This window comes from Scardinius erythrophthalmus (genome assembly GCF_964197995.2).
Source record: "Scardinius erythrophthalmus genome assembly, chromosome: 16".
NCBI lineage: Eukaryota > Metazoa > Chordata > Actinopteri > Cypriniformes > Leuciscidae > Scardinius > Scardinius erythrophthalmus.
Genome location: NC_138236.1, coordinates 35962018 through 35990017, shown reverse-complemented (window position 1 = coordinate 35990017; position 28000 = coordinate 35962018). Strand labels below are relative to the sequence as shown.

Here is a 28000-nt window from a genome sequence, read left to right as displayed (position 1 = left end):
GTCCTGTAGCAGAAAGTCCGTCCCTCTCTCCTCATCACTTCCTCTTTCCCACATCAAGTTCAATGACCACAGAAGAGCCGCTCAGAGAGCGAGACTGACTGACAGCTCAGTCATGCAGCTCTACTGGATTTTCCCGTTGAATTTGGAAGCTCTCTCAATGAATCATGTCTTTGCACTCGCATTGCTTGTGTGTTTGGTGATAGTGGTTAGATTATTGTTAATGAGGAGAAGGGGGATGCGAACTATGGAGCATTTTCCAGGACCACCTGCACACTGGCTCTTCGGGCACGTCAAGGAGGTAAACAACTGATAACTACATCTCATCAAATACCCAGCTAAAAAAAAATATTTTCTAAGGTTTTTCTAAGATATGAAATCTTGGGAACTCTTTAGAATATTGTTCCGTCATTAATGAATACACAGGAAAAAATGAGTAACGCAATTAACACTCTAGTAACAACTATTAACTCTGATTAACGAATTGTAGTGTTTAGTCGAATGAGGTAACGTTGGTTCACTATTAGCTAATCAATAACTATTTTTTCATACCTGCCAGAGGACTACTAGCACTACAGGTTAATTATTAATGTGAATAAAGCACAATGTGTAATTAATTCTAATGTGAAGATAGTAACCTATTAGTAGCCTATAGACTTAAGTTAGTATTACCAAATTCTTTAGAAGGAATAACTAATGATTTGGAACGGTATTCTAAAGTGATAAGCTTTTGAGTAAAGTGTGTAAAATAAACTTAAATAAACTTTAAAATATATTTAAAATTAAATTACCTACATACGTGTTTCACTTTCTTTTTGTGACAAGAAAACATCCCTACAAGTGAATATCAGTGTTTTATTGTAGTAAAGAAGTGTTATTTTAACATAAGTGTAAACCACAGGGTTTAGGGTTTCAGATTATCCTACATTAGGTTTATTTAACAACAAAAACTGAATAATCAAATGTAAAAATAAAACACCGCTTAGGCTAGTTTTCACTGTATGAATTAAATAAAGACTGATTCTTATTAAAGCTACAAAAGTTATTCAGCCAAGAGCAGCCAGTGAGTGATTTTCTCTTTCTGTCTTTTGTTCATGACCGCAGTTATTGCAAGCTCTTGTGATATGCATATCGCGATATACATTTGCGATAATTTCGATATAGCCTACTGTGCTGCCCTACTTTTAAGGTTTTTGTAATGTTTTGGATAGTTATTCCTTCTGATGGATTTGGTAAGGCTTGAGTCATTAGGCTTGAGTCTTTATAAGGATGTAGGAACACCTCAAGAGTCATTACTATCCAAAACCTTACAAAAACCTCTAAAGCTTACAATGATTTCAGTCAATATTAGGGATTTATCATGCTTTTCACTTTAGAATACTGATCCAAATCATTAATAATTCCTTCTTGAGTCATTACTAGTGGGTTTCCATGATCTTTAATTTAGAATTAATTATGCATTATTCACATTAATTATGAACCTGTATAGTTCTTAGTAGTCGTCTGGCAGGTATAAAAAAATAGCAGTTATTGATTAGCTAATAGTAAACGGCCTCATTCAACTGAGTGCTATTACTTACTAATTCGTTAATCAGAGTGTCTTGATAGTTAATGTTGGAATATTAATAGTGTGTTGCTGATTTGTTCCTGTGAAGTTATTAAAGACGGACTAATGTTACTGAAAACTTTATTTCTGATCGTCCTCTGAGCGTTCAAAAAACGTCCAGTTTATTAATAGTTTTAAAAACAGTTTTTTTTCTTGGTTATACGAAAGTTAAGGGATTTTTATAATTTTGCAAACTTTACGAGAACGTTACTATTGAATGAAAAAGTTAAACGATTGTCCAATTCAAACAGTTGCTGACGTGTTGAGAAAATTAATAAAGACTGGATAACTTTGAACGAACATTCTGGTAATGTTATGTTTGCTCATAACTTTGAGAGAATCTTGCTAGAACGTTGTGAGGACCTTCCCTGTAAGCTGGGTATAAGCTAAGCTTCAAGTCCAGTCATGCTTTTTTGCGAGAAGTGATTTTTATGTTGGTTTCAAATACCTGTTGAGTAACTTTTGTGAGTTTTATTCTCCTAAAAATCATAGTATTTTAAATAACATTATATTTTAATATCCGTTGGATATAATTGTGAAGCTGGTGCAAGTTTTCACATGTTTTTTTTTGTTGCAAATTCATGAATATTACAAAATGTATGAATAAAAAGTCCTCTGTAATTGAGCTCCTTATCTTCCGAGGATGGTAACCTCATGCCTGAGCCGTTGTCTATTCACTGCAACTAAACAATTACATTGTTATATTGTAAGGCAAAAAAACAGAAGAGCCTTGTGTTGCACTCACATTCTTCAGCAGGAATTGGAAGAATTCACGTGAAATTAATAACTTTAAAGAGTAATGTTGATAACAGTTTTATGAACTTTTTTTTATAGTTTCACCAGGATGGACATGATTTGGAAAAGATTTTGAAGTGGAGTAAACAGTATCCATTTGCTTTTCCACTGTGGTTTGGCCCATCACTGTCCATTTTGAATATCCACCACCCATCATATGCGAAGACCATTCTCACCACAACAGGTGCTGATCTTTGATTGATTGTTTGAATGATACATTTCAGATTTAATTAATAACCAAAACAAGCATTTTTATATGACTTGATTTTGCTTTTTTGACAGAACCCAAAGATGACTATGCATATAAGTTTTTCATCCCTTGGTTGGGTAAGATTACACAAAAGATAATTTACATAAAAGACCATTGTTCAATAGTTTATTATTTGGTGTTTCTTCAATTATGGGACCCTTGGATCTTACTAGTTTACTTTATTGACTAACAATGTCCAACAGTCTATATACAGACACCATGTTAGAATTCTGTTTTTGTCAATTTTTCTGTCGTAAACAAATATAATTTTCACCATCTCAAGTGCATATGGTATAGGATAGGCCTACTATTTGCTCATTAGTGTATTGTAGTATATTATAAAACAGTATGCAGTAATAACAACATATTCAGTGTATATGATTATATTTATTAAAATCATAAACAGACTTATTGGGACATTACTGTCCCTAAAGCTACCCCTAACCCTACCCGTTAAACACTTTAATCACACTATTAAATACCCATTTGGCTCTTTATGTCCACTTTTTGAATATTTTAACGCCTCTCAAATAAACGCCTCTCGGAGCTGATATGCGATAGGAAAATCCAAGAGAGAAGAAAGAGTTCGGAAAAAGGCAGATTCAAAGTCGGGTCGATCGAGTCAAAAGCCAACGCCACCCAATCCTGCTATCAACGGGATGTCTTTTGTCATTTTGTCTGGCTTAATCAGACAATGGTGGATGGAGTTACAGTAGTGTAAATAGCCTCTGCCAACAAGGCTGACTATTTGCATTTGATGTGAGTAGAAACTCTGTTTTAGTTTTAGAATAAAATGGCAGTCTCATTAAATAATTTTTTTGTATTTTAACCATTTTATGGATCTTAAATTTACACAATTAAATAATATGTTCATGCTTATTGTCAAATGTGAAAAAAATAAATAAAATTAAACTACAATATCAAGCACTTGACTGACAATGTTGTCCCCTTGGCAAACAAATAAACAAACTTTATTAGGAAAAAATCTTACTTTTTCAAAAAATTCTGCAAAAATTCTGCGACATCTGTAGGACAGTTGTAATTCAACTAAAAAACGGATTATTTTTCTCATTTTGTCTCTGGGTTTTATGGAAGCTTGTTTCCGCCCCAAAATAAAACATTTTAAAAGATAATTGCGACTTTTTATCTCACAATTGCGAGTTTACATCTCGCAATTCTGACTTTATTTCTCAGAATTGCGAGATATAAAGTCAGAATCGTGTGAAATAATGTCGCAATTGCGTGTTATAAAGTCAGAATTGCGAGATATAAAGTCAGAATTGTGAGATATAAAGTCAGAATTGTGTGAAATAAAGTCGCAATTGCGTGTTATAAAGTCGCAATTGCGTGTTATAAAGTCAGAATTGCGAGATATAAAGTCAGAATTGTGTGAAATAAAGTCGCAATTGACCATTCGCAAAACCCCGCCCTCGAACGGTCCTCGTCCAATCCTAGCTCAGCAACTGTAACTAAGGAGAAGGACCTCCGTCAAACATTGCGATTTCAGCAACAAGGTGAAACGATGCGCCAATGGCACCTGCAAGTCTGACACCAGGTATCCCAAAAGTTTAGAGGGAGGGATCGTTTTTTTTTTGCCTTTCCAAAACCCAAGACCCAAGCGGAAAGATGCCGACAATGGATTTAAGCAGTGTGGGAGACCTCAGCTAAATGCCTCGAAGATTAATAAGCATACTTTTGTCTGCTGTAAGTAAAGATAGCGAGCTAACTTAGCATATCAATTATCAATAAGTAGTTTAAGTAAGTTACTCTTACAACACTTTGCAGTTTTAATGATGTCCTGTATGAATAAAATGACGGAGTAACTTAATTATTTTTATGTTTCCACTGTTCAATCGCGCCCGTGCCTCTCTCTCTCTCTCTCTCTCTCTCTCTCTGACACACACACACACACACACACACACACACACACACACACATTCCAGCATTGCAATCTTGACATCGGAGCCTGTTCATTATGCTGCGTTCACACCATAGACTGGTTCACACCAAACGCGAATAGAACGTCAAATTCGCGTGTATCGCGTCTAGTTCGACGCTTGAACATTTTGAATCCATTCGCGCGTCCAAAGCGAATAGGACGCGAGCGATCGCGCATCCAAAGCGAATAGGACGCGAGCGAGCGAGTGCAGTATGAAATGTTTAAAGACACGTAGAACATATGCGATGATGAAAGGTTAAACTTGAGAGGTGGGGAAACTGTAGGCTAACGTTACTTGTTTAGGCTGGTCGTCATCCTTAGCTTAGCTAGCATAGCTAACCTGTCATACCTCTGATAGAACAGGTAGAAACTGATTCTTTGTAACCTAAACTAGACTTTGTAAACTAAACCAAAACTGCAGCCCTTTCTGTCGTGCCCTGGAGGATATGTCTGCTGCATTACTCCAAAACCAATCACTTATACCAATGGGTATGTAGCTCAACCCAGCCATGGCTATGTGTCTGGTTCTCAATTGTTTGACGGGCGTAGTAACAATAACTAGGGGGCGTGGCTTTTGCGAACGGTCAATTGCGTCTTATAAAGTTAGAATTCTGACTTTTTTTCTCACAATTGCGACTTTATTTCTCACAATTCTGACTTCATATCTCGCAATCCTGACTTCATATCTCGCAATTCTGACTTCATAATTCGCAATTCTGACTTTATATCAGTCACTTTAAAAAAGTCACAGTTCTGACTTGATATATCGCAATTGTGAGAAAAAAAGTCAGAATTGTGAGATAAAAAAGTCGCAATTATTATTATTATTTATTTATTATTCAGTGGCGGAAACAAGCTTCCATAGGGTTTGGAACAAAGGTAAAACAATGAAATCTATACATAAACAGCTTTTGAAAAGTAGTGTAAAAACAGTTTTAATAAGAATCTACCCATGGGACATAAAAGTGTCTGTAGTTAAAGAAACACCCTGTTATCACTTACTCTTCACTGTCTCCTCAGGCGATGGCTTGCTTGTGTCTGCTGGACAGAAATGGTTTCGGCATAGACGACTCCTCACTCCTGGTTTCCATTATGATGTTTTGAAGCCTTACGTGAAACTTATTTCTGATTCAACCAAAGTCATGCTTGTACGTTTAAGACACTTGTTGAGTGTGTATTTTTCTATGTTAAAAGACTTTGGGACAGATTTACTAACAGCTCCTGCACAAACCTTCTTTTGCTGTTAAAAAAACTACTTTTAGGATTTACTAAAAAGGCTGGAAAGGGTTATTTTTACGGCTGACCTTATTACACGTGCATATGTAGGAGTTTTCCTTTCAGATGCAAGATTTATAGGAGGAGAGTATTTAAATGAATCACGCAAGGTGATTTACTAAGGTTTTTTCCCAGCTGACAGGGAATGTTCTCAGAACTTTGGCTAACGTTCTTCGAGTAATGTTACTTGATTGTGTGTTTAAAGTTCACAAGTTGATCTTTTTACTTCATGAGCTCATGGTTTCTGCCTTAAATTAATACATTGTTGGATAAATCTGCGTGATTTGTATATGTACATTTCTGAAATACATAACTTGGACAGTCACCTCTGATAACAGATCACTCTAAATTGTAATGTGACACATTACATGAATTTTCTGTAAAGCTTCTTTGAAACGATACGTATTGTGAAAAGCACAATAAAAAAAGTGAATTGAATTGAATTAATATTGCTCTCAGAACATTAGTATTTATACATTGTACATGGAACATCTTGTCCTTCAACGTTTTAGTTGGATGTTCAACGTATTTTTTAAATGTTACTACTTGTTCGAAAACATTCAAAAGTAGCATTGCCATAATGTTGGACATTTTAAACATTCAGAGAACATTCAGAAATAACATTTTCATAACTTGATGGTTCTTGGAACATAACAGTCATTAGTTTTGTAATTCCTTATTGTTTGGTGATACTAGTGACATAGAATGATACACTTTAAATGAATTTTTCTGTTTTTTAGGATAAGTTTGAAGGTTATGCCAAATCAGAAGAGTCATTTGAACTGTTTAAGCATGTAAGTCTCATGACCCTGGACAGCATCATGAAATGTGCGTTCAGCTGTAACAGCAACTGTCAGACAGACAGGTGAGTAAATACTCGTTTACCTCGTCCGTTTGTACGTATCCAGTTCCTTTTAGTAAAATCTCCCTGATCTCATTGCAGTGGAACCAACCCGTACACTAAGGCAGTGTTTGACCTCTGCCACCTGGTGAACCTCAGGTTCAGAGTTTTTCCATACCACAGCAAGGCCATATTTCATCTCAGTCCACATGGATACAAATTCAGGAAGGCAGCTGGCATAGCACACAATCATACAGGTGTTGTTTCTTTGACAAGCCACAGTCATGTCCATCATGAGCAGGCCCGCAGAAACCCCACAGCAGATGTAATGTAATATTCACATTTTAATCTGAAACCATTAGATCAACTGTTCCTCTGAATTTTATGAGGCTCTGGAAATTTTATAATATGGCTTTGCATTACTGTCTAAAAAAAAGAAAAACATTATGCATTTTCTCTCTGACCCAAATGAACTATTGGGGGCTCAACATTTAGTGCTACACCCTTCCTTCAAAACTTGCTTGTTGATTTGAGCAGTCTTGCCAGTCCATCTGAGACTGGGAAACAAGTTCAGGAAACCTGTTTGAAACAGATCCATTTCTCAGAATTGTGCAGATTTTGTGAAAGATTATATTTGGGCCTGCTCATGGGCTATTATTTTATCCGTACCTGCTATATATCTTAGATAAACCAAAATATACACTACAGGCCTCGATATACTCACAACGAAGTTCTTTTTCGTTCTTTGCTTTGTGGTAAAAAGAAGTTCGAACTTCACCTGTTTGATCTTTGATTTCGTATACTAAGTATATCGGGGCCCTACCGTTCAAACAAAAGTTGTTGTTGTTGTTGTCGTTGTTGTTTTAAAGAAATTAATACTTTTATGCTGCAAGGATGCATTAAATTGGTCAAAAGTGACAGAAAAGACATTTATAATGTTAAAAAAAGATTTTATTTCAAATAAATGCTGTTCTTTCAAACTTTCTGTTGTCAAAGAATTCTGAAAAAAGTACCACAGTTTCCACATTTTTTTAAGGCAGCACAACTGTTTTTAACATTGATAATAATCAGGGCCCGGTTTCCCGATAACGCTCACTCTTAGCGCGCTAAGAGAGCTCGAAAGATATATCTTACCAAAGGTGTTTATGTTCCTAAGTGTGTTCCTCGAACCATACCTTAGGAAGCTGCTTTAAATATACCTTCTTACGTGCGACGTTACCCGGTGCTGTCCGTGGCGATGGTGCTGAATTGGTTGAAATCGATGGCTCGACAATCAATTATTCTCTCGTGCAGGGGCTGTTTATGTGAGAAAGCGGTGATCTTTATAAATGAAGCACTTCAGAAATAGTTGAAATTGCAATTTATTATGATTATTGGATATTATAAAAAATAATCCAAACTATAATAGCCTAGCCTACATATTTTAAAATTGTAACGTATATTGCTGCCACAGTAACCTTTTCAAAAATGTACGTGCCTTCTTCTCTTTCCCATTTTTGTTCGCTGAGGTGGAGCTGCGATGAAATATTGTTCTTGTAAATACTTTCCAGCATTTCAGTAATAAAAGTTTACATCTTGTGTACGGTGCTCGGCAGTGATCAAAAAGGATTTAAACCGTGAATTTTGAATCTCTTGTAAACTCAGAGATGTGGGTTCAGACGGCAATTAAATTACCACACGACCTGTTTGTCAAAAAACAGAAGGTACTAATTTGGCCAGGGATTTTTACGCGGGTTGGGTGAGAAAAACACTGATATTATGGATTCGGATGGCACTAAAATCACCGACTTACCCCTGTAAATGTTTAAAATACCGGACGAGCCCATGAGAAACAATATTAGTGTCCGAATAGGACTTAACTGACAGTAGCCTATGCTTTCACTGGCCTTTAAAAGAGCGTTTTAATTAAATTAATAATATTGTATAATAATATAATTAAAAATCTAACAACAATCAGTGTAATGACAATTTTATTCTTTGCATGAAAACACTTGAATTAGCCTAATTTAATACTGTCTGGGTGTATTAAAACTTCAGAATTATATTCATATAGACCTGCAACAGTGATAAGGTAAAGCTAAGAGTGGTCCAGACCAACCTTATGAAAGTGTGACTTACAAAAGATATACTTAGCATACGAACGTTTCGGGAACCGTCCCATAAGGTTAAGAGAGAGGTTAAGGAATAGGTTAAGAACTACTTAGAGATAAGAACGCTTATCGGGCCCAGAAATGTATCTTAAGCAGCAAACCATCATATTAGAATGATTTCTGAAAGATTATGTGACACTAAAAGCTGGAGTAACGATGCTGAAAATTCAAATATATTCAAATTAAAAACAGTTATTTTAAATTGTAAAAATATTTCACAATATTACTGTATTTTTGATCAAATAAATGCAGCCTTAAACTTTTGAAAGGAACTGTAGACTTTAACAAGCAAAACTCTAATGTCTTTTCAATTTCTTACCATTTTTTTTTTAGCGGAAGTTATCAGAAAGAGGAAGGAAGTCTTGAAGATTGAGAAGGAACAGGGCATTGTTAAAAACAAACGATATTTGGACTTTTTGGATATTCTTCTGTCTGCCCGAGTATGATATTCCCAAGCACTTACACAATTCTTATATTCTGACTTAATGAAAATCCTTCATGGCTGATATGTTGTTACCTATTGCATAGTACCATTGTATTATTAATGTCACAGATTGTGATTTTGTGTGTCGGTCTCAGGACGAGTATCAGCAGGGCTTGTCAGATGAGGATATCAGGGCTGAAGTGGACACATTTATGTTTGAAGGCCATGACACTACAGCCAGTGGAATATCTTGGATCTTCTACAATCTGGCATGTAACCCTGAGCACCAGGAGAAATGCCGGGAGGAGATCTTACAAGCTCTGGATGGAAAAGACACGCTGGATTGGTACTGTCATCACACGACTCATGTTGAGTCAAGTATAGGAAGAGTTGGATCCTGGTTTGTTAATAGTGGTATGCTTGGAAATGTAGGTCTGTCAAAGTAACAAAAAGGGCTGCTCCATTTTGGCAAAAATCTGGACTTTTGCAAGAAAACGCCTCGGTAACGACTGTAACCTCGGTTCCCTGAAGAGGGAACGAGCGTTGCGTCGAGAATGACGCTATGGGGAACGCTTTGCGTGATGACGTCTTGAAGCACATGTCAAATCAGTCCAATGGTGTGGCGGAACGTCAGAGGCGGGTGACGTCACGTACCAGGAAGCTATAAAAGCCGGCCCGAAACAGAAAACGAAAGCTTCGTAAAGTCTGAAGTCGTGCTGACAGGCATGAAGGAGATATGGCAAGGCGACGCAACGCTCGTTCCATCTTCAGGGAACCGAGGTTACAGTTGTAACCGAGGCGTTCCCTTTCAAGGGAACTCGCGTTGCGTCGAGAATGACGCTATGGGGAACGTCTATACCAACGCCTCCATAGCTACAAATGTCTGTCCTGTGTGAAATCTTGTAGAGCAGCACTAGGATGACAAAACATGAGACCCTGGAGCAGAGTCTAGATCCAAAGAGTAGAACCTGACGAAAGTGTGCGGTGAGGACCACCCTGCCGCATCACAAACGTCCTGTAAAGACACTCCTGAAATAAGGGCCTTAGAGGCCGCCATACTCCTCGTAGAGTGCGACCGGACAGCCAAAGGAGAAGGCTGCCCAGCCGCCTCATAAGCAAGTGAGATAGCCTCAACCACCCACTTGCTCATTCTTTGCTTAGACACTGGGCCTCCCTTGTTAGGGGACCCAAAGCACACAAATAATTGATCACTTTTACGCCACAGGGCAGCTCTGTGGACATAAGCATCTAACGCCCGAACTGGGCAAAGCAAATTATTAGCCTCCTGGTCCGCATTCTGAAAGGGAGGAGGACAAAAGGCCTGCAGAACAATAGGTCTGACCACATTAGTGGGGACCTTGGGGATATAACCCGGTCTTGGATGAAGAAAGGCTTTAACCATACCCAGAGCAAACTCTAAGCATGACGGAGCAACCGACAATGCTTGCAGATCCCCTATTCTCTTAAGAGAAGAAATAGCCAGAAGGAAAAGAGCTTTCAGAGTTAGAAACTTCTCAGGAACCTCCTCAATGGGCTCAAAGGGGGCCAGGGCAGGCCTTGTAGAGCAATGGACAAGTCCCATGGTGGCACCCTAGAGCGAACTGCAGGCCTCAGCCTCCAAGTGCCACGAAGGAAACGAGATATTAAAGGGTCTTTCCCCACAGACATTCCACCCAAAGGAATGTGGTAAGCACCTATGGCCGCCACATAAACCTTTAAAGTGGACGGGGTCAGACCTGACGTGAACCGGTCCTGCAGGAACTCCAGCACTGTACCAATTGGGCAGTTAACTGGGTCCAACCGACGGTCACTACACCAAGAAGTGAAGACTCTCCACTTCAGGGCATAAAGTTTCCTCGTGGAGGGAGCTCTGGACTGTAGAATGGTCTCAACAACCTCAGTTGAGAGACCTGACTCTATGAGCTGGGCCCCCTCAGAGGCCAAGCCCACTGGTTCCACAGTTCTGGGCGGGGGTGGAATATTGAACCCCCTGCTTGGGACAGAAGGTCCCTCCTGACAGGAAGCTCCAGAGGATGCCCGTCGAGGAGGGACACAAGATCGGGAAACCATACTCTGCCCGGCCACCGCGGGGCTATAAGAAGCAGGCGAACCCGGTCCCTGCGAACTCTCTCCAGAACTCCCGGGAGCAGAGCAACTGGGGGAAAGGCGTACAGGCGTAGCCTCGGCCATGCCTGTACCATAGCATCCAATCCGAGAGGAGCTGGATGCGTGAGGGAGAACCAAAGTGGACAGTGAGACGTCTCTCGAGACGCAAACAGATCCACTTGTGCTTGGCCAAACTCCCTCCATATCAACTCCACCACCTCGGGGTGGAGCCTCCATTCCCCGGGCCTCGGCCCCTGTCTCGACAGAGTGTCTGCTCCTATATTCTGGACCCCGGGGATGTAGGCTGCCCTGAGTGACAGCAACTTCCCCTGGGACCACAAGAGGATATGGCGTGCCAGATTTGATAACGGGCGCGAGCGCAAACCCCCTTGGTGGTTGATATAGGCGACTACCGACGTGTTGTCTGTATGCACTAACACATGGTGCCCCCTGAGGTCTGTGATGAAGCTCCTCAGAGCCCGGAAGACAGCTAACATCTCTAGGCGATTGATATGCCAGGAACGATGATGGTCTTCCCACAGACCTTGAGATGAGCGACCCTCCAGGATCGCTCCCCAACCCGTGAGGGAAGCATCCGTCGTTAGCAGTTTGCGACGACAAGGAGCTCCCAACACTGGGCCCTGGGACAGGAACCACGGTTTCTTCCACATAACCAAGGCCCGTAGGCATCGCCGCGTGACCTTGATTGTGCGAAAAGGGTTGCCCCTCGGGGAAAACCCCCTGGTCCTGAGCCACCACTGCAGGGGCCTCATGTGCAGTAATCCAAAAGGTATCACGTTGGAAGCTGCTGCCATGAGACCCAACAGTCTCTGAAACTGTTTGACAGTGAGTAGCTGGCCTAACTTTACACTTTTCACAGCAGCAAGAATGGACTCTACACGTGGCGGTGACAGGCGCGCCTGCATCGACACTGAATCCCACACCACGCCTAAAAAAGTGGTCCTCTGTAGTGGAGAAAGCACACTCTTCTTGGCGTTCAGCCGTAACCCCAGCTCTTTCATATGGGCGAGAACAACATCTCGATGTTGAACCACCATCTGCTGCGACTGAGCTAAAATCAACCAATCGTCGATGTAGTTCATAATGCGAATGCCCTGGAGGCGCAGCGGCGCCAGAGCTGCATCCACGCATTTCGTGAAAGTGCGGGGTGATAAAGCTAGACCGAATGGAAGAACTCGATATTGGTATGCTTTGCCCCCGAAAGCAAACCTCAGGAACTTCCAATGACACGGACGGATGGAAATATGGAAATACGCGTCCTTGAGATCTATCGTGACAAACCAGTCCTCGGACCTGATCTGTGGCACGATTTGTCTCAACGTCAACATTTTGAACATGAGTTGCATGACTGACTCGTTCAGAACTTGAAGATCTAAAATGGGACGCAATCCCCCGTCCTTTTTTGGAACAATGAAATATCGACTGTAAAACCCGGTTTCCCTGTTGGAGGGAGGTACATATTCTATGGCCCCTTTCTCTAACAGAGTGTTTACTTCCTGTTCCATAACCAGAACCTGCTCGGGGGCCACCACTGTGGGTAGGACCCCCATAAACCGAGGTGGGCGTTTCTTGAATTGTATCTGATACCCTTTTTCCACGGTCTGCAGGACCCAACGAGAAACATTTGACAGTAGCTTCCACGCTGTCAAAGATTCTACTAGAGGTACCAGCCTCTCGAGACTGGTTTCTGGATTTTGTTGTTGTTGAGTAGTCAGTTCGTCGCCCTGTAACGGCGCACCGGCAGGGAACAACCGAACAGACTGCTCTAACACCCTCCTCGGAGGGGGCGGGCATCCCGAGGCCACTACGTTTCCGGGTGGTCCTTGAGATATGTGCTCGCCGGAGACCGCTGCGCCCTGTAACACCGGAGGCGGCAGGGTTGGCAGAACGGCCCCCTGAGGGTACCGAAGAGAGACGGGCACCGTAAAAAGAGGTGTTGAACGCTCTGCTTCGGGGGGGGCTACCCTCATTTGTCCTGAGCCCTCGGACGTCAGGACTTTTTCCCAGCAGCCTTCTTGGCAATAATAACGGTCCGCAGATCCGTCTTACCCCTCGAAGACTGCTGGGTTTGAGAGCGCCCTCCGTGTCCCCGTGATTTTTGTGGGGGAGCACGGGAGGACACGCTCTGTTTTTGAGTGGCACGATGTTCAGCGCTCTTTCTAGATGAGTGAGGCTGCTCCCGCTCAGCAGCCTCATGGAAAGAACGGCGGGGGAGAAGTTTTTGAAGTGCAGCTGCCTGCTTAGAAGCCTCTTGCGATTTAACAACAGCACTATTTACAGCATCACCAAATAAACCTGATGTGGAAATAGGAGCATCCAACAGAAGATGTTTTTCTTTGTCCTTAATTTCGCTCAGATTGAGCCACAGATGCCTCTCAGTGGCCACCAGGGCTGCCATAGAGCGGCCGATGGATTTAGCCGTCTCCTTGGTGGCCCTGAGAGACAAATCTGTGGCCCTATGCAATTCGGAAACTGTATCAGCAGCAATTCCCCCGCCCTCATCTAAATCACCCAATAATTCTGCCTGGTAAGCTTGCATAAGAGACATTGTGTGAAGACACGCTGCAGCTTGACCAGCGGCTGAATAAGCTTTATTAATCAGTGAAGATGTGAATCTGACTGGCTTGGTGGGTAATACAGGAGCCTTCAGGGAAGATGCCGTTGCTGGAGAGAGATAGCTCGCAAGCGTCTCCTCCACCTTCGGCATCTCCCCATAACCATGTTCTTTATATTGGGAAATAGTGGAGTAGTGTGATGTTTGTGCACTGTAAACTCTATATGACACGGGCTTCCCCCACGATCTCGACACCTCGGTGTGGAGATCGGGAAAGAACGGAAGGCTTCTGCGCTGAGGCTGTGCGCGAGATGGCAGGAAGCGTTCGTCGAGTTTACTTATCGAGCGAACGTCCTGCCTATCTTCTGGCCACTCAATACATAATCTTTCCACAGCTCTAGTTACAACATCGAGTAATTCCTCGAACGCATGAGACTGAGGTGGCGAATCCTCAGACTCAGCATCAACACTAACAACGTCCAACTCCTCGGAGCTGGACAATTGCAGTATTGGTGCCTCCACCGGGGGGTAAGAAACCGCAACGCGTGCTTCCACACCCTGATGAGAGGCACTGGATCTGTCAGAAAGAGGCTGAGATAAGGCAGAGCCCGTCTCAACATCCACTGACAGATCCATTTGCGAACCCCAGGTCTGAGATCGCCGCCGAGCCTCAGCCGCGGCGGGACCCGAGCCCTGGGGAACGTGTTCGGGATTGAACCGAGCCAAGCGGGATCGGAGCGTACGCAATGGAAGCGCACAGCAATGCACACAGTCACCACCCTCGAGTGATGACCGGGCATGCTCCTCTCCCAAACAAACAACACAAAGAGTGCGAGTATCACCTCCCGTTAAATAACGCGGGCAGGGATGGACACACACTCTAAACTGCTGCTTGCTCGCCATACTGAATATAATATATATAGACAGACAACACCAAATAACAAGGACAGATTCAACACAGAGCGCAACTGAAGACTCAGAAAGCTTTCGTTTTCTGTTTCGGGCCGGCTTTTATAGCTTCCTGGTACGTGACGTCACCCGCCTCTGACGTTCCGCCACACCATTGGACTGATTTGACATGTGCTTCAAGACGTCATCACGCAAAGCGTTCCCCATAGCGTCATTCTCGACGCAACGCGAGTTCCCTTGAAAGGGAACTGATTTGTTATCTACAACATCGAGTAACATCTGTGAATGTTATCTCATACACGTTAGTGTTACGATCTCTTCTGAGTCGCAACAAAAATAAGGGAGTCACCACACACCACAGCTAATTGATCAATGAATTTATTCATTCGTGTAAGACAACACAACATTAAGGATCAGTATAAATGACAATCAGTGTGTCAGTAGTTGTGTGCAAATGTATATCACTCATGAAAAGTAACAGTCCAACCATCCCACGGGAGATGGAGCCAAAGGCGGCGGTGATATCCCATATCCCTCACATCTCTTCAGTTCTTCAAACCGACAAGAGTTCCAATACAGCACAAACGAAACCTGCACGAAATCAGGCCAAGCTCAGCCCGCCGCGCGCTCTCCTCTCTGTCCCAGTCTTTAATAGAGCGTCATAATTACGTTCAGGTGTACAACCATACACTTCAGCCAATCATCTGCAATTCAGAGATAACAGGTTAATCACTGAAACCGTCACATTAGTTATCAGGCAACCAGTAGCAGGACGCTCACAAGCAACCTAAACAAAAATTTATATATCACAGCAGAAACTAATACTAGGCCAACTAATCTAGGTAAAAAAAGTCCAACATTATTGAAGACAAATGAAAAGTCAGTCATAACAATAAAAAACAAAGAAGAAAATTACACACAATATGACAAACACAATAGAAAAAAGATACAAATGAAATAAGCAACGCTTTAAGTTTTTCATGTAAGCCTATCTAATGGTATAGTGTTTAACTGCAACAGAAATTACATAAAGTAATGAAATGTTAAAATGTGTTTTCATAATTATTGGAAGTTAAAATAAAAAATTCACTCAATTAAACAGTCATGGGGCCCTATTTTAGCGATCTAAGCGCATGGTCTAAAGCGCACAGCGAAAGTGCACTAAAGGCGTATCTGAATCCACTAGTTTAACGACGGGGAAAATGGTCGGCGCACCCGGCGCATGGTCTTAAAGGGTTGTCCCTATTCTCTTAATGAGTAATGGGTGTGTTTTGGGCGTAACGTGAAATAAACCAATCAAAGTCTCATCTCTCATTCCCTTTAAAAGCGAGTTGAGCTCGCGCCATGGCGGATTCACTATTTACATGACGGAATTTGCAAGCGGAAAGGCTGAACACTTAAACTGATCTACTCATGTGCAAGGTTAAAGCGCAAGCAGATCTACGGGACAAGCCGGATCCCACCATATACACAATATTAATCTTTTACATTGTAATCCTTTTTTTTTCTTTTTTTTTTTTTATGTTTGTATGTTGTTGCGCATCCCTGTGTGTGTAATAAGCAAAGTGTATGCAAGCATTACTAACGCGCTTTTTAAATAACCCACAAAAAAAATGCGTTTAACCTTTAGACCAGGTTTTTGTTGGTCAATGGCTCAGTCTATTTCAGTTGCCTCAAAATAGCAACACGATAACAATGCGCCTGAACACACCTCGTTTTCAGACCAGCAGCCCATGGGCGCATAAATAGGCGCAAATGCATTTGCTATTTAAACAACGTGGCGCAGGACGTGAAAATGATATATGCTTCGGGCTTAAACAAGTTACGTATTTCAAACACACTTGCGTCGTGCTTGGCGCTGCATTGTGCCGGGTGTATGATATGATTCAAGTGTAGCAGATGTGGGCCGGATCTGGGCCGACACTGTGTTTGCTGTCTGGGGAATTTTGCTAGTATTTTTACAGTACAAATACGATATTAGCAGCTTTAGCTCAGCTATGCTATTTTCATTGCAAATCAACTCAATGCATTTCCTTATTATGACTTAATTTCTTTGGAAATGCATTATACACCATCTGTTTCTCTGAGAATGCGTCTCTCTCCTTCTGTTTCAGGGAAGACCTCAATAAAATTCCTTATACCACAATGTGTATTAAAGAATCTCTGCGGCTTTGCCCTCCTGTGCCGGGAATTTCACGAAAGTTGACTAAACCCATGACTTTCTTTGATGGACGGACTGTACCTGAAGGTAATTCTGTGATCACCCAGTGACTGTCAAACTCCAAATACCATAAAAGTATCTTCATAGTAGTCCATATGACTTGTGTGCCTGATTCTAAGTTTTTTAAAGCCATAACAGCTCTCCTAGTGTGTTCATAATACAAATCTCATTCACCTCCACAGATCTAAACCTGGTATGTACACAATGCACACGAAAGGCAATGTCTTTAGCCAGGCCCGGTTCTACGGGGGTGCTTGAGGGTGCTAAGCACCCTCAAATAAAAGTGAAAGCACCCTCAGATGAAAAATTATTAATAGCACACATAAACGAGATTTTGCCGAAAATAAAACACAGACGGATTTCACACTCTTGCCTATAATAGGATAGCCTACACAAAATAAATTAATTAATAAAATTAAACAAATATATATATATATATATATATATATATATATATATATATATATATATATATATATATATATATATATATTAAATAAATTATTTCGTTATGCTTTCATGTTTAATGCATTGTAGTAGTTGTCCTTTCGTGATCGCGATACGCAAAAGGTGAAGCTGTCTCTTTAATTGCCCACTTTGCTTGCGTGCGTGCTTCCCGCTCAGAAATTTTGTTAGCTGACTTTCTGAGACGGGGCTTTAGGTAACGTAAAAATAAGTGTCGATCCATTTTTAATCATCATGGACATAAGAAAATGGCTCAAGCAAGCCGTTTGAAGGAAGGTTACAGTACTGAATATATTTGGATTAGCTTCTCCTCCGAATCACAACCTGTAAGTAATATTATTAATAATTGTAGCATGCTCAATAAGTATTTTGTGTAACGTTATGTGTGTTGTGTAACGTTAAGCTAGCGCAGCTTCTTGGTCTTTTGCTGTCAATTGTTTTGAACTGCTTGTCGTTGTTATTGGAGTTGTCATAAAGAATATAGCAGCAATACCTTGGTGTAATAACGTTACTGCAGAAGTGCTTTATCAATATGTTTATGCATAACGCTAACAATGAATGACTGATTGGGTGTTGATGTGTTGTCATGGTTGTCATTGTACAGACCCGGCAGTCAGCGCTAGTGCATTATGGGTAATTGTTTGTTGGGAGTTGATTTATGCGTTATTACAGCAATATGGTTGGGGTTTGTGTTAGTAAAGTTACGTGTGTTTATGTTCAAGTTAGATTGGATGTTCTTGGTACATTTTCTGCCTGGTTATGTAAAAATGTGTCTCTCACCGTCATGGAGAGAGACGTGTGTAAGGCAGTGACTTCAATAAGTGTTCAATCAGGGCCGTTTCTAGCCTTTTTGGCACCCTAGGCAAGATTCATATTGAGTAATAAGGAACCCCCCCCCCCCCCAATTAAAATTTGGCATTAACAGTTTTACTCACTTAAAAGGACTTTGTTGCACTATGCTGGAGTAAAGTTAATAAATGATCGTTCTCTCCCATAGGATTTTGTGAAACTATGTTGGGTGGACCTCTGTCCCTCTAGGGGGTTTCGGGGGCATGCTCCCCCGCAAGAAAATTTTGTACATTTTAAGGTTAAATTAATGCATCAATCTGATGCACTTTGAGAGCTAAAAATTAAGAGCAAATATATAAGTATTCCTATGACGTAAAATCCATATAGCCAATAATATGTACTGTATAAATTAAAATGAATATTTCAAAAGTATATTTTACATTACACTATAGTATAGGAAAATTACAATACTTTTGTCCTAATTTCTTCACTTGCAAGAAATAAACCCTTTAGCTTTTATTTTGGAGAAAACACCAGATCACCATTCTGATCGCGTGAGCAAAGTGCGCACTTTTCTTTAAATCACGCAGCATAAACAGAATGCCTATAGGCTACTTAATTAAAGTATTGTGCTGTTTTATAAAGGCACAAAGCCATATCACGATTTCGATTTTAGTTCGTTGGCAAAATATAACGCTAGAGACCTTTATGTTAGGCTATAAATTTTACATCTCATGTGTTTGGAAAAGGGAGAAGAAGAGCGAGTTCGGCAAAAGGCGGATTCGAACTTCGGTCGAACGCATCAAAAGCTACTTTCAAGCACTTCACGCCCTACGACCTATGGCCACTGTAGATTTTTAGAGATGGGCGTCTTTTTGCCAAAAAGACAGGCACTTAGTGCAAATATATGCTCCATTATCGGAAATGTAAAAAAAGAAGGATTTTTCTTCCACTCGCTTGGACGAGAAAAAAATCTCTTGGTGTGGTGGGGGCTCTCACTGGCGCCCCCCAGCTGTTTGCGCCCTAGGCGACCGCCTAGTTTGCCTATGCCTAGAAACGGCCCTGTGTTCAATTGTCGTTGAAGTTGGTTACAACAAAGGTATTACCACAGTGTAGGTAGACTATGTGTTAATGTTTTGCAAAGTGAAGATTGCTGCTTGTTTACATGCTATTCTATAATTTACTGCCAGATCGTATATTGTTTAACTTAACAGCAATTACAGCAGTATTGTTGTATACTACATCCCCAATTTTGAGTTACTATGTTTCAGACTGATGACTGAGCTATTTCCTACGATTATGTAAACAGCACCCTCACTATATTCAGAAGCACCCTCAGTGATTTGGTTCTAGAACCGGGCCTGTCTTTAGCACTTCTCATTCTTTCTGGCAGTGTGCAAGTACTGTGATTTTTAATGAATAATGGCCAATGTTTCAGTCTGTTCCTCACACAATGGCTTTCAGAGGACTAAAGAAGGCAAGTGCACAAGTCATAATCTACTTTTATAATACTTTTATGGCATTTTATGGTACTTTTTTGTCCTTTTAAAGCATGTCAGTCACTTGGTCACCACCCAGTTTTATTGCAAGAAGATATTTGGTTTTTACTTTTTTTTTTACAAAAGATATTTACATTTTTGGTTGAACAATTTTATTAATGGTCCAAAAAGAGGCCAAATACAGTAGTTATGCCAAAGCAACAGACACAAAACTGCAGCACTGTATGTGAAGAAAGAACAGCCAACATGGCTTGTTTTGGCCACCAGTAGGTATGAAGGCTGGAAAATTGCCTACTGCTTTAAACCTAGTTCACTTGTAAACAGACACAATGACCTCTAACTCAGAGAACATCTGTTCAAACATTAATCTAGCTGCTTGTTGTTCAGGTACTTGGTATATGCAGCATGACACTGAACATTATCAGCTCATCACAAAACTGGCTAAATACATACAGTAACTGCAGGCCTTAAAACACTTTTTTACTCTTCCATAGGTTGTACCATTGGAGTTAGCATTTATGGGATCCATTTGAATGCCACGGTTTGGGAGAATCCATATGTATGAGTGTTTTCTTTACATCTGAAATATGCAATGTATCACTCACTACAAAACATAACATATTGAGTGAAAAATTAAATGGGGTCCAAATGCTTGAGATAAATCGTGAAGTGCTCTATTTGCATTTTTATTTTTAAATACATTTTTCAATGCAAATTATTTTACCAGCATAATCTGATTTGTTGAAAAAGAATAAGAATTTCATTGAGAATGTCTCTAGTGTGCCTGTCTTTTGCTTTTAAGTCCCCCTGTGGTGAAAATGTTTAATGTTGTCTAGACATATGTGGTGTTTTAATATGTTTTAAGGCAAACCATGTGCCAATTCATAAGTCGACACCATTGCTGAGTATTTTCTCCTTACAACTGCAGTGAACCAAAGAGAGTCTCAAAAACACAGTTTGAAATCGCTGGTGTTTCTGACCTCACAAATTACCTTGTAACCAATCAGATCAACGTGTGATCATCAGCAAGTGGATCTCTGAGCTGAGTGAGTGAGTGGAGGCGGGGCTCATTTGGATATTCATAGAACCGCGTATACTAAATGAGGCAAGGGTGTCGAGTTACATTCAAGATATTTTAAGGGTACGTTTACACGACAACGATATGCTTAAAACTGAGAAGTTTTTGCTTTGAGTTTTCCACATACAGACGACACCATTGTCAAAACGATCCTCATTCACACGGATCCGCGAAAACAAATAAAACCCGTGTATTCTGCTGCCAGGCCATTAGATGGCTATGAAACACTATAGACTAAACATGTAATATGCATGTGCATGACGTCATCGTCTTCAGAGATTTGCATTTTTGTTGTTTACACAGAGACTGTTCTCAAAAACTTGCACTTTGAAAGCCGTTTTCAAAACTTTGCGTTTTCGGGCACCCAAAACGCCATTGTCGTGTAAACGAATGGCCAAAACGCATAAAAACGCTTACGTTTTTAGTTGAAAACAGTGTCGTGTTAACAACTCCTAAGGCATGAAGACATTTTTACATTTTTATTTTGGTGATCAAAGATGAGTTTTAAGGGATACAATTATTGACTACAGGGGGACTTTAATGAAAGCAGCGCTGGAGCTACATGAACAAAACCTGTTCTCCTGATCATGTTCTCCAGCATGATTTAAGATGCATCTTGTGTACAAACAGTCACATGATCAATGACAGGCTTTTTAGATTTACATCACAGTTTCTGGTCTCATACTATCGGACCCCACTTTAATATAATCAAAACACTCACAATCAGAACACAGCCATATTTTAACCTTAATCATTTTATGTTTGTAATATTTACTTCATTCAAAGAAAACATAAATATAAGAGAACAAAACAAGTACATTTCATGTGTTTTTAAAGTCTGTATATATAACTATACTTTAGAATTATGTACATGTATTTAAAATGTTATGTTGTCCACAGGTATTTGATCCATTGAGATTTCTGCCAGAGAACTCTGCTAAGAGATCACCTCATGCGTTTGTGCCCTTCTCTGCTGGACCCAGGTTTGTAAGCCAGCGAGTGTTGAAGAGACATGAGCAGTTTAGCAAGTGGGTCACTCACTCACATTTCACTCGCACAGAATAGAGCTGGAGTTTGGTTCTCTGACCCCATTTCAACCTGCATGAGAACAAATAGCAATGAGATTCTTAGTAAAGCTGAAAAAAAATAAATAATAATGTACGTTCAAAACCTGTGCGCTGTTTTTCCTATCCAACAGAAAAGGAAGATTCTTCAAGGAGCTCTTTCCTGTTCAATGACAGTTCATAGTAACAAACAAAAACATTTAAAAAAATTAAAAAATTACCTTACAAGTAGCCTATATTTACTATGTCACAATACTATATTTCAAGATTTCTGAACTCATATAGTAGAGCTGCACAATTCTGGATAAACTGATTTATTTGTTTAAAATAGAGATCAAGATTCTCAATAGAAAACTAAACAAAATAACATGGAATTTACTAGAGGATCAGACAAAATGTGAAATGCTGTAGTCTATTTAAAAAACTATTTCATTAATTTGAATTATTTTTTTTTTTTATTGTTTTGACTGAATGCTTCAATGATTTGCGCATAAAGACTTCACTTGTTTCATTACTGGATGAATCTGCACTTTTGAAGAAATCACGAATGAATAATCCAATGACAAATACATTGTTGTAGCAGTCATTTGTCGCCACTTTCTGGTGTAATGATGTAATCAATACAATCGTTATTTGAAGCATAAATCAAGTTTGCTACCGACCATAGACATCAGTGTATCCAAACTTTAATCCCAGTACTTCTGTGATCATATGAATTATTGTAACAGAAGTATTAATAATGTGTGGTTGAAAATACTGCTGATGAAGCTGTTTCACACCGATACATGGCAACTGCTCAGAATCATTGTCATTTAGAAATAAGATCACGTGGGTGTTTGAATCAAGATCACGAACTTTTAACAAGTAATTGTGCAGCTCTATCATATAGTAGACAAACAATCTGAAATTTAAGTCATTATTCACTAAAAATCTTTAAATATCATTCTCCATTCTGCATATTTAAACAATTGCAAAAAGCAATAGCGTTTTGCAATCAGTGTTGTCCTGTGAAAAAGCAACCTGTCTTAGCACGCTGTTTTAGAATCTGAGCGCAGATGCAATTGGAAGTTGGCAAGATTATCAGTGAATAAAAGTTTTTGCTATGTTCCCTACTGAAACCTTATCATATTGGAATTGGAATGTAGCGCACAGCTCATGTGGACTACATATGTGAGTTTGTGTCCTAACAGCTTGACACTATGAACTGCTGTTGTTTGGAAAAGAATTACATAAAGAACTGAACTTTCCCTCAACTGACCTCAGTTCAACCCTGATGAGAGCAGAGCAAACAACAATAAAGCAACTGATAATGCAGGTCGTTTGACATTGCTTTTGTTTGAAAAGATTTACTAAGTTGGCTTAGCTACTTTTGAATAATAATTGTACTGAATGTGCACTTGTACTTCAAATCTCAAAAGTATACATTTAAAAAAAAAAGCAATTGGAGATAATATAATATTAATGAAATAAAAAGTGTACTTAAAGAGTAAACTTTCATGTCTATGTTAAAAACATGACACGTTTTACAAATGACATGAAGTATGTCATTAAGAAATGATATTTCTTAGTATATATTTCAAAGTATATTTTTAGTTTACAATAATTTCTTGTCAGTGCATTTATTTCAAATACAAAAGTAGTAATTATGAAATTACATATAGGACCTTTAGTATTAAAGTGGGTCAAAAAGCACTGTAATATAATAATATGATATAGAGTTATAATACATTTTAATTGAATTGCAAGTAACATGCAATTAAGGGCCAGATTTACTAAACAGGGCAAATTACAGAGACCGCAATCCCATAAAAGTGCAGATGGGAGAGGGTCTGCTGACGGCGCACACATGAACACAGACACAGCAGCTCATTTCCATTATGACCAACACAGTCTAGCAAGAGAAACACAAATGAGCGCAGGGTTGCAAACAAGCAGAGCCGATGATAATCAGGTGTGGGTAATCTACAATAAATAATGGAGCAAATACCAGTAAATTGACTTCCTCAAAACTTAGTAAATCACGTTGCATGATTCATAAATGTATTGAAAATTCTCTTCCTTTCTAATCGCACTCTGTTTGTTCTCTGCGGTTTCTCCTCCTATCAGCAACTATCACAGCATGTCAAGCGCAAAAATGGGTTAAGACATGCTTTTATGCTGCGTTAAATGGCACAAATGCCAGTAAATTACTGCAAACCTTAGTAAATCACGTTGAAGGATTTATTTAAACATTTTGCATTTGAAAGGGAATCTCTTAAAAATGCATATGTTGTAAGGTCCAGGTTACTCCCTTAAAAAGTAACTAATTGTGTTACTTGTCATGGAAAGTAATGCGTTATGCTACTTTTGCGGTACTTTTTCTCACCTGGGCTGGGCTTGCTTGTTTGTTTTTAATAACACACACAAAAAAAACAAAAGTTCTATTTTTGACAAATATAAAGGCCCTTTCACACCAAATTTGAAATTAATAAAGCCTCAGACTGAAGGACATGCAAATTCACATCTGTACAGTAGAGGGCGCTGCTCAAACAAACCTTTAACCCTCTGATGGTCCTCGTCATTTCTGACCGAATAATTTTCTGTTTTGAATTTCTAAAAATCACAGCTTCATCGGAAGGTTATGATACTTGGTGACTTTTATGGCATTAGTTGGATGGAGGAAGTTTCATTTTTAGGTGTCTGGTCACTTCTGACCGGGAAGGCCAAGAACGTGACCCCTAAACGAAGACCATCAGAGGGTTAAACAAATGCAGCTGAAGAAAGTTGAACACTTCAGCAATTAACCTGTTAACTGCCATGCCCATTTTTGAGTGTAGACCTGCAAAGGAAATTCAAATGAATGTAATTCTGGAACGCGTTAGAATACAAACCTCATTCTGGTCTTGTTTTAAAGACACTTTGAAGTTTCTTGCACAGGAATACTGAATCTGGTGTTGTGCAAGTGAGATAAGTAAATGCTCTGTCTAGAACTACAATAAGCATCATGTTCACACAGGTCACACGACTCTTCTGCACTTACTCACGATTCCTCTCTACATGGGGACAGGAGAGCTGTCAGCCAATACATGGGAAAACAAAGCAATCTGCATTACTTATTGAAAAATTCATCTAAATTTAAAAGTAATGCATTATTTTACTAGTTACTTGAAAAAGAAAAAAAATCTGATTACATAACTCTTATAATGCTTATAATGCATTACTGGTAAAGTCAACCACAAAAATAACTGTGTCCACGTCTTTTCATCGCCAACTCTTCACTGCTTGTCTTTATTGTTTTTGTTAACTTCAAAAGAGGGTTTGCGCTGGCACAAGCTGTTAATAAATCTGGCCCAACGTGTCTGAAAAACATTACATTTCAAAATATTTGATATTTCCCTAATAAGTTCTCATTTTAAAAGTATGCTAAAGTGTATACTTTTTTTGTTTTTACAATGATCTTGGCACTGGCACAAAATGTTTGTTCAATGGTGGAATTTTATTTCTTCAGTAAGCATGTTAGATACCTAATTTTTAGATAACTAATCTCAGGTTTCTCTGGGATGACTGTCCCTGCTGTTTCATATTATATGAATTACAATGATTTCTAAACTCCTGTGACTGTGATTGAAAAAACTACTGTAAAACCGCCCAGTAGATTGTTCTACTATATCCAAAATAGTGTTGTCTGATTTGTAAACAAATTGTTGTGAATTTATACATTTCCGTACCAATGCAATTGCTTCAGATAGAAAAAGATATGGTGTGGTTATAAATAAACAGCTAATAAAGCTTCTGATGTATATCTGATTACAGAAACTGCATTGGACAGAACTTTGCCATGAATGAGATGAAAGTAGCAGTGGCGCTGACACTGAGGAAATATCGCCTCATTAAAGACCCCAAACACACCCCGAAGATGATCCCTCTAGTAGTGCTCAGATCACTCAATGGAATTCACATCAAGATCAAATTAGTGGAAAATGATTCATGAAAAGATAGTGTGTTCATTGAGCCTGTTGGCGTGCTGGAGGCCTATTTGCTCTGAGAAGAATGACAATGACTTAATTTAAATATTCACTGCACTCTGTGCACTGCCTTATTCAGCACATTTGGTGCCTGGAAACTGGATGGTTATTGAATAAGATGATTTTTGCAATGAATTCCACACAATAAAGTGGTAAAACTGCTTAGCGAATTCACTCCCTCAACACAATTTTTTTTTTTTTTTTTTTTTTTTTTTCTGTACAGATGAAAACGTTTTCAAAATCTGTATTATGCATGCCAGACAAGTAATTGGCAATGTCAGTTTGTAAAGACAGACTACGTGCCCTCGCACATACGCATTCTAACCGCACATGCCTATAGACTAAACATAACACGAATGTGCATGCCGTCAACGTTTTCAAAGATTCACGTTTTTGAAGTTTACATGGAGATGATGACGGTATCGCTTTCAAAATCCGTTTTCAAAAACTTGCACTTTGAAACTTATTTCAAAGTTTGCATTCTCAGGCCACCAAACACTGTTGCCGTGTAAATGAACGGCCAGAATGCATTAAAGGTTTTCTGTTTTTAGTTTAAACAGTGTCGTGTAAGCGCCCCCTAAGTAAATAACTAATGATTTTTACAACTGAAATGAATCAATTAAAAACTTAAGCCAGACAATGACTTTCTTCTAGAGCTGCTGTACAGCCAAAACAATCTTTGTTGCATTATTTTCCTATTATCTCTTTAAAGCTGCTTTGAAACAATCTGTATTGTAAAAAGCGCTATATAAATAAAGGTGACTTGACTTGCGCCACATTCAAGGCATTTAATAGAAATCTAGGAAATATTTTCAAGTAATATGAATTAACATGATACTGAATGAATATTTTGCCTCAGCTACATTACTACACTCATTCTGAAATTAGAAATCTCTAGTATGGAATAAATACCAATAAACTCTTGTGATTTTTAACTAGTGAAAAGATGAAAATGTTTATTAATTTTTTCACTTTTTGATGCATGATGCATTGTAGTGGTCATTGTGAATAGTTTCCTCTCATTAGCTCTGCACGGTTTAAATAAAAAATCAGTTTTACATCATTTGAAATTGTGGTGATTCTTAGAAGTATAAAACCCAAAAATTAGAATTATTTTATTTACTCTCCAAAGCTGTAAAGAAGATATTTTACAACATTTGCAATTTTGTAATGGTCAATAAACACCCTTTGATTGACACTTTGACAGCCTAAGGGTCCTTCAAAAAGGACTGTTATTGAGGGATATAAGCACTTACTGGCCGTGTGTTTGAAATGAAAAATTTATGAAATATAAGTGTGGAATAAGTGCATGGCACAATAAAATCTCTAGGCTAGACGAATGTATAAAGTACAAGCAAACATTATGTATAATATTTCAGCTAGTGAAAGGATGAAGTTAACTATTAAATGGACTGTTAAGGCCCCAATATACTTCAAGCAAAATTGAAGAACAAATTAATGTGACATCATTTAAAACAAAATCAGGCCAAAATAAACTTTGTTTGGAGATAGAAACAGCTTGTCTGGGGGGGTCCGAAAACCAGTCAGTATCTGGTGTGACCACCATTTGCCTCATGCAGTGCAACACATCTCCTTTGCATAGAGTTGATCAGGTTGTTGATTGTGGCCTGTGGAATGTTGGTCCACTCCTCTTCAATGGCTGTACGAAGTTACTGGATATTGGCAGGACCTGGAACACGCTGTCGTATACGCCGATCCAGAGCATCAATGCTCAATGGGTGACATGTCCGGTGAGTATGCTGGCCATGCAAGAACTGGGATGTTTTCAGCTTCCAGGAATCGTGTATATATCCTTGCAAGATGGGGCCGTACATTATCATGCTGCAACATGAGGTGATGGTCGTGGATGAATGGCACAACAATGGGCCTCAGGATCTCGTCACGGTATCTCTGTGCATTGAAAAAATGCCATCAATAAAATGCACCTGTGTTCGTTGTCCATAACATACGCCCATACCATAACCCCACCGCCACCATGGGCCACTCGATCCA

General features: G+C 39.5%; 1 protein-coding gene across 2 annotated transcripts; it reads left to right on the top strand.

Moving 5' to 3' along the window:
• Positions 1–66: 66 nt before the first annotated feature.
• On the top strand, positions 67–27049 carry cyp4t8 (cytochrome P450, family 4, subfamily T, polypeptide 8). 2 transcript variants are annotated; one of them, XM_081388556.1, is made up of 12 exons: positions 67–298; positions 2438–2582; positions 2681–2725; positions 5608–5735; positions 6603–6727; positions 6806–6960; positions 9187–9293; positions 9433–9623; positions 16982–17115; positions 20336–20400; positions 21820–21902; positions 25776–27049. In XM_081388556.1, the coding sequence occupies exons 1-12, from the start codon at positions 113–115 to the stop codon at positions 25951–25953; spliced, it is 1542 nt and encodes a 513-aa protein (XP_081244682.1). In that variant the 5' UTR covers positions 67–112; the 3' UTR covers positions 25954–27049. The 2 variants fall into 2 exon arrangements, with proteins under 2 accessions (XP_081244682.1, XP_081244683.1); XM_081388557.1 differs by lacking the exon at positions 25776–27049 and adding an exon at positions 22118–22168.
• Positions 27050–28000: the final 951 nt, after the last annotated feature.